Source organism: Charadrius vociferus, unplaced genomic scaffold (assembly GCF_000708025.1).
Source record: "Charadrius vociferus isolate BGI_N301 unplaced genomic scaffold, ASM70802v2 scaffold1490, whole genome shotgun sequence".
Taxonomy (NCBI): domain Eukaryota; kingdom Metazoa; phylum Chordata; class Aves; order Charadriiformes; family Charadriidae; genus Charadrius; species Charadrius vociferus.
Window position 1 is genome coordinate 13,533 of NW_009646538.1, and position 7,184 is coordinate 20,716.

At 52.8% G+C, this 7,184-nt stretch overlaps 1 protein-coding gene across 1 annotated transcript; it reads left to right on the forward strand.

The window, feature by feature from the left end:
* The first annotated feature begins 677 nt into the window (after positions 1 to 677).
* On the forward strand, positions 678 to 5,790 carry CREB3 (cAMP responsive element binding protein 3). Its single transcript, XM_009885589.1, has 9 exons — positions 678 to 815; positions 898 to 1,171; positions 1,385 to 1,497; positions 1,716 to 1,808; positions 2,386 to 2,492; positions 3,837 to 3,905; positions 4,063 to 4,147; positions 4,914 to 4,995; positions 5,426 to 5,790. The coding sequence occupies exons 1-9, from the start codon at positions 678 to 680 to the stop codon at positions 5,788 to 5,790; spliced, it is 1,326 nt and encodes a 441-aa protein (XP_009883891.1).
* Positions 5,791 to 7,184: the final 1,394 nt, after the last annotated feature.

Sequence of the window (7,184 nt, forward strand, 5' to 3'; positions counted from 1 at the left end):
CCTAGAAGTATATTGTATGCTAGTGAAGTTTATAGATATCCAGCTATAGCTTCATTATTAGAAGTGTAGTGAGTAGCAGAGTGTTTGACCACTGTCTAAATTATTGTTTAAATCACCACTTAAATCACTGTCGAATCAATGTATGCCATTCAATTATCGCTTAGTCACCATTTGATTACCATTTCATTGTCATTCAGTCTCATTGATCAATTGTCATTTGCTCATCATTTAATCATTAATAAAACCCTTTCAGTTAACCTCACAATGATGATTTCTATTAATAATTTGCCTGTGACAGGAGGCTGGCCCTGCTGGCTGCATGCTGGGCATACAGCACCTTCGGGCTTCAGAGGAACAGCAAGATCCTGCATTGTCTCCATGGCAGAAATTTAGGGCCCTTCCATTTTCCCTTTCCCTCCTGCAGCTTTTGTGTTGTGGGTAGAGCATGGTTCCTGTGGCTGGCTCCCAGCAGTCTTGTGGAGAACCTGGTATGGTGGGGCCACCAGTGCTGGTATGATAGCCTTGTTGGGGAAGTACTCATGGGCTGGTTGTCACTGCAGGGCCCTGGCAGCTGGTGCCATTGCACAAGGAGATTTGTCTGTAGGGGCTGAGGGACATCTTGAAGGGGTACTGCTGTCTCCCCCTGTGCCTGTGCTCACTTTGGGTGTCCTGCTTAGATGTCATGCCCAGAGGAAGTGGCTGCCCTGGCAGATGAGGACCTGCTTGACTTCCTTCTGAAGGATGATGCTCCCTGCCCTGAAATCCCAGGGGAGGATAACGGTCTGCTGGAAGACTGGGACCTGACAGAGCCTGAGGTGAGTTCCTTGGGAGGAATCGCTACGGAGTTGTGGTTCAGGAGATTTGGCTCCCTGCTGAGTAAAAGCTTTTTCTCCGCAGCTCCTGGACAAGGAGGTGGATGACTTCATCAGCTCCCTGCTGAGCCCCTTTGAAGAAGAACCAGGCACGCTGCAGGGTTATTTGCCTGCTGACAGCGACAGCGGCATTTCTGAGGATCAGCATCTGTCCCATAGCCCCAGCAGTGACTTTGCGGGCAGTCCTCAGAGCTCAGACATCGTGCACATTGATCACAACTATTTCCTCCATCAGGACTGGCCTGTGCTGGAAAGTGTGAAATCTGACACAGCAGAAGGAGATTTTTCCATTGACCTTGGTAAGTGATGTGCTTGGGCTACTTCTGTCCTGGATAGAAGCAGAAAAGCAGACCCACATTGGGTTTTTTTGGGTGGGTGCCAGTCAGCATTCGCAAGACCGGAGTTTAGTGGCTTTCTGCTGCTGTGAAATTGTGGTTTTATGCTACTCAAAGCTGGCCGGTCAGGTGCTGCCTCAATGAGGCCCAGTGTTTGACTCTCCTTTCTTTCCCCAGAGACATGGATGGGTTTAGAAAGCACAAGCAGGGCACTGGAACAGAGCTCCAGTTTCCCCATTGCTGTTGCGGTGGATGCTGGACCCCAGCCTGTGCCTGGAGCCATCGTGCAGGTACTGACTGCCATGTGTGTGTGCCTCAGCCTTTGCTTCTGATTGTGTCTTCCCTTCTCTCCTGGCCTGGCTCCTGTGGGGGATATTTATGAGGAAAGCATGATGGTGCTTTAGCAGAGCTGATCCTGATTCTGTGTGCCTTCTGCATGCCCCCTCTGCCCTGGGGTGGACTCCCTTTACCGTGCATTCTCAGTGGGTGTACTTTTGCTGTTTTTCAGTCTGATTTCCCAGAGCTGGTCCTGACAGAGGAGGAGAGGCAGCTCCTGGAGAAAGAAGGTGTTTCATTACCGACCTGTGGGCCATTGACCAAAGTGAGTCCTCGCTACAGCCTGTCATTCCCAAACAAACTAGGACCACTTGAATGCTTCAGCCAGAGTAGGAATTCAAAAGTACAGGATGGTGCCTTGGTGAGAGCATTGCTGCCCAGGTGCTGCATTCAGGGCAGCATGTGGCCGCACTTGGTGTCCTTTTCCTCCTTTCGAGGCCCGGTTGGTGTCCACATGCACAGCAGCGTCTGCGTTGCTAGTTGGGTACATACGAAGAACAAAGAGACCCGGCTGCTGTCAGGTCAGTCTCCCCACTCATGGCTGCTTACAGAAGACAGTTACACCACAAGTGCCTCCAACCTATTTTTTCCCACTTGCCTAGTGGCTTGTGAGCTGTGTGATTTTCATCTCCCTTAGGTATGCCTCACTTTTGCTGCATCAGGGAAGCTGCTGGCCGTATCAAGAACAGAGTTTGCCTTGCAGCTCCTGCAGTTTATTCAGTGGTGTGGGAGGGGACAGAGGACAAAAGCACGTGGGCTGAGCGCTGGGATGTATGCAGGGTCTGTGAGGGCTGGATTGCCAACGCTCTGGCATTGCTGCTAACGAGAAAAGACTCTTGCAGGCTGAAGAGCGGCTTCTGAAGAAAGTGCGTCGCAAGATCCGGAACAAGCAGTCAGCCCAGGATAGTCGTCGCAGGAAGAAGATCTACGTGGATGGCTTGGAAAACAGGTACCGGCACAGTAGTGTCACCCAACACTGAGGGGACGGACACTTTTAGGGACTGTTGGCAGAATGATGACGTCACTAAATTGTAGTTTCACTTAAAGCTTTGCTTTCTTAACATGTTGTGGTTAGTCTAGCACAGAATTTGATTGGAATGGCATGGTATTTCTACAAGCAGAATCAATGTAGTACAATCTATAAGCAGCATAATACAGAATTTGTAATACAACTTAACTTACAATTTCTAATCACCTAGATCCTAGTACAACATAACTTACGATTTCTAATCACCTGGACCCTCTGCAGATCGGGTCAGATCGTAATACATTGTTTTCTTTATCAATATAATGAACATAATCTAGACTTGAAAATTATTTAAGGGAATATTAGTCAATCCCTCAATCCTGAGAGGCAGCAGATGATGGTGGAAATGTTTCTGGCCAGAGGGGTTCCTGGGTCTCATTCTCCAGCAGCAGCTCCTGTCCATGTTTCCCCCATAGTACTTGTAACTGCTTGATTTTATGGACAGTGCTCTCCGTGCTGTTATGCCTCTGTGGTCTGTGACAGTGTTGTAAACAACACTGGGCTGGCCAGGTGCCTGGGACCTTCAAGGCCAATAAGGAAGAAACTAATTGGCCTGGTGCTCTGGAACCTTGAAGACGGTAGGGAGGAGAAAAAGAAATCTGATTTGTCTACTTGGTGCACAGGACCTTCAGGGCCTGATAATGAGGGAAAGGAAATGAATACATGACCTGCTGGGTCACAGGGAATGGATGTTCACCTCATAAAATGGCATTAGATGTGCTGACCACAGTGTCAAGGGTTGGGAGCAGGGGATACTGCTCACAAGCAGCTGTGCTGTGCCCCTGCTGGGGTCTTGCCACCCTGGGCAGAAAATGAGGCTGACCCTGTAGGGCAGCAGCTCTCCTCAGGGGGCTCAGAAGCTCAGGGCATAGCCTGCCCTGCTCTCTTATGTTTGGAGGTGGCCTAGAGCTTGCTCTGTTCAAGCCAGGTGCTGTCCTGCCAGGTCCAGCGTGTTCTCCAGATCAGGTTATTTTGCAATACAGCCTAACGTGGCGGATCTGATGTGCTGCTAGGAGCAAGCATCCTTAGGGTGGTGATTCTCTGTGGCTTCTGGGCAGGGCTCACCCCTCCCCAAACCTGGTGTGAGATGTCGCTCTCTGGGCTTTGCTTCAGGTGGTGCTGGATAGACTCCAGGGCCAATTTTATCTGCCCCAGCCACCCAGAGGTGGTGGCCGATTACCTGAGGAGAGACTCTGGTGAAATCCCTGCTGTCGACTAATAAAACCTCTCTGTTCTTCCCCTGTGCTGTTCGTCTTTCCCGGGAAGGGTGGCAGCCTGCACAGCTCAGAACCACGAGCTGCAGAAGAAGGTGCAGCTGCTTCAGAAGCAGAACATGTGAGTTCTCATTGTTGGACATGGCAGGAGATGTGGTGGGAAAGGCTGTTCCTCTTCTTGGGATGGTGGTTTGTCCCTGGCTGCAAAGGGGAATTTGGGGTGCGTGCAGCTCTTGGTTCAGCTGCTGCATTAACCTGCATTGCCTGCTCTTGTGCAGGTCACTGCTCAATCAGTTGCAGAAACTGCAAGCCTTGGTGAGACGGTCCACCAACAAAACTACCACAGCAAAAACCTGCACCATGGTGAGTGGCTTCAGCCCCAGTGTCTGTGAAGAGGTCTCTGCTGCACTTACGTGCTTGCGAGACAGGCTGTTGTGGTGGGTGATGCTATCCGTGTCTTTGCTGATCTTCTTTCTGTCTCCAGGTCGTGGTTCTGTCCTTCTGCCTCATTCTGTCCCCCATCGCTCTCTGGGCTTTGCTTCAGGTGGTGCTGGATAGACTCCAGGGCCAATTTTATCTGCCCCAGCCACCCAGAGGTGGTGGCCGATTACCTGAGGAGAGACTCTGGTGAAATCCCTGCTGTCGACTAATAAAACCTCTCTGTTCTTCCCCTGTGCTGTTCGTCTTTCCCGGGAAGGGTGGCAGCCTGCACAGCTCAGAACCACGAGCTGCAGAAGAAGGTGCAGCTGCTTCAGAAGCAGAACATGTGAGTTCTCATTGTTGGACATGGCAGGAGATGTGGTGGGAAAGGCTGTTCCTCTTCTTGGGATGGTGGTTTGTCCCTGGCTGCAAAGGGGAATTTGGGGTGCGTGCAGCTCTTGGTTCAGCTGCTGCATTAACCTGCATTGCCTGCTCTTGTGCAGGTCACTGCTCAATCAGTTGCAGAAACTGCAAGCCTTGGTGAGACGGTCCACCAACAAAACTACCACAGCAAAAACCTGCACCATGGTGAGTGGCTTCAGCCCCAGTGTCTGTGAAGAGGTCTCTGCTGCACTTACGTGCTTGCGAGACAGGCTGTTGTGGTGGGTGATGCTATCCGTGTCTTTGCTGATCTTCTTTCTGTCTCCAGGTCGTGGTTCTGTCCTTCTGCCTCATTCTGTCCCCCAGCATCTGCTCGTTTGGGAGAAAAGAGCCGCAGCCGGAGCTCAGAGGTGAGTGCCCGGGGGCTGAGGTGTGCCTCCAGGTGAAGCGCTGCCCTCCGGGGCAGAGCACCTTCCTCAGAGACAGCCTGAACTCTGTGGTGCCTCCAACCCAACAGCATCTTGCCTGGGGTGACCACTAGTTTTGGCAGTGCTGTCTCGCCCCAGCTCTGGACTCTTCCTCAGCCCTGTTGCGGAAGCCCACCTTGGGGCAGGGCCCTGCGCCAGGGGTGATACCAGAACTGGAGGGATCCAGTCCCTCTTGGAGCATAACATGACCTTGTGCCTGGCGGCTGTGCGGTGTCCTCCCCCTGCCTCCCCTGAGAGGAGGCAGCCCTAGTTGAACAGTTTGTTCCTGTCTTGTGGGCTCTCTGGTGGCCCACGCTCACAACAGGATGGTGAGAGGCGGGGAATAACAGGGCTGGCTCTACCTCTCTTGCAGTGCTATCACGGCAGATCCGCGAGTTGTCAGACCAGGTGGTAGCTGACATGCAGAAGGATGCTGTGCTGGAGGGGTTCAGCCCAGAGCCCGAGGACCACTTGCTGTCGGGCAGCCTCAATCGATCACAGGAAGAGGAGCAGAGTCCACCCAGCATTAGTCCCAGATGTTGTTTCAACAGCAGCTCATCTTCCGACACTCCGGCGGCAGTGGGATCCGAGCTGCGCCCTCCCCAGCCTCAAAAGCAGCGCTCCCAGAGCGACCCTTTGCAGGCAGTGGTGCCGGTGGCATGGAAACCCAAGACACAGGAGTGGGCGGAACGTGCTGACAGTGTTGTCATCCAGCAGCACCGTGCTGATGAGATGTGACCACTGCTGCCTCCTGCTTCTCAGGGTGACACCGGGCACCCTGCCGGGCAGGAACAAACAGAACTGCTTTAACAGATAATCTACCAAAGCAGTTTCTTCTGAATACTCTCCCGATCGCTGTCAGCTCAGAGGGTTTACTAGGGAGGTATTGTTTTAGGGTTGACCAGTTCTGACACTTCTGCTCTATGTATCTACGGCAGGACTTTATCTGAGATGGGGTAGGAAGCTTGGGGAACTTTGCTACAGCTGCTGACGTGGCCTGCAGCCCGGGGTGTGTCCCGTCACTTGCAGGCATGGGCTGTGACATGGCGGGTGAAAGCGGCCGGGCATGAGGTGCCCGTAGGTGCTCTGACTGGATGCAGTTGGTGATGGAAGCTGCTGTCCTGCATCTTCCCTGCCCAGGCGGAGGTGAACAGGCTGGGTCCTGCACTTCTTACTGTGTCTGATGGCCACAAGCACCTCCCCCTTATCCCTTCCCCTTAATCCTGTAGTATTGTCTGATTTCTAGGTGTGAGATAGCAAACTGACCTTCAGTGCCCTCACGGGAAGTGGTCCTGCCGTTGTGACAGACCCTTCGCGTTGCCTGTTCCTGCTAGCTTTTGAGCCACAGGCACAGCTCCTGGCCCGGCTAGAGAAGGTAGTGTGGAGTCCTTCCCGAGCCGTGTGTGCTGTTTCCCTTGTGTAGGGGCTGAGCCTTTCATCTCCCACAGCCTCGAGAGCAGGGCATCGTGTCCTCAGGGGGAGGGGGACTGCTGAGGGGGCGTGGAGCAGAGAGCAGCAGAGCTGCTTGCTCCTCTGAAGGCTTTCCTGGCCACAGGACGGTTTCAAAGCTGTGTCCTCCTGTGCCCAAGGTTTGCTGCGCTCGCCGGTGATGCAGTCTGCTGGCTCTGGTTGCTCCCCAGGGCTGAGCAGAAACACTTTGAGCTGGTGAGCGGTGTCTTTCCTGGAGCACAGCTTAGGGGTACCTGTTGAGCATCTCTCTTCATCCTACTTTAGGACATTTCATAGAATCATATAGAATAGTTTGGGTTGGGAGGGACCTTTAAAGGTCATCTAGTCCAACCACCCTGCACAATGAGCAGGGACATCTTCAACTAGATCAGGATAGTAATGAATAATTTCCGTATTAATGACATATAAATATATATACTAGTGACGTGTGACTGTGTCCTGTGTGGTCGTTTCAGTGAGGGGCTGGGCTGCTGGCTGGAGGCTGTGGAGGTGCTCACTCCTAACGAAGGGGAACAGGCGCTGCCTTCCCTTCCCGCGGCTGCGGCTGTGCAGAGGGGCTGGTTGAGACACGGTGCAAGTTTGTGGGTCAGTTGCTGTGCTCTCACCCCCTTCTTCAAGGGTGCGAAAACACTTGAACCACTTTTGGAGGCGAGTGGATGTTG

Coding starts and splice junctions, on each gene's coding strand:
- CREB3 (XM_009885589.1), top strand. CDS start 678: ATGTCATGCCCAGAGGAAGTGGCTGCCCTGGCAGATGAGGACCTGCTT. Junction 1,498..1,715: donor TGCCTGGAGCCATCGTGCAG/GTACTGACTGCC, acceptor GCTGTTTTTCAG/TCTGATTTCCCAGAGCTGGT. Junction 2,493..3,836: donor GTGGATGGCTTGGAAAACAG/GTACCGGCACAG, acceptor TTTCCCGGGAAG/GGTGGCAGCCTGCACAGCTC.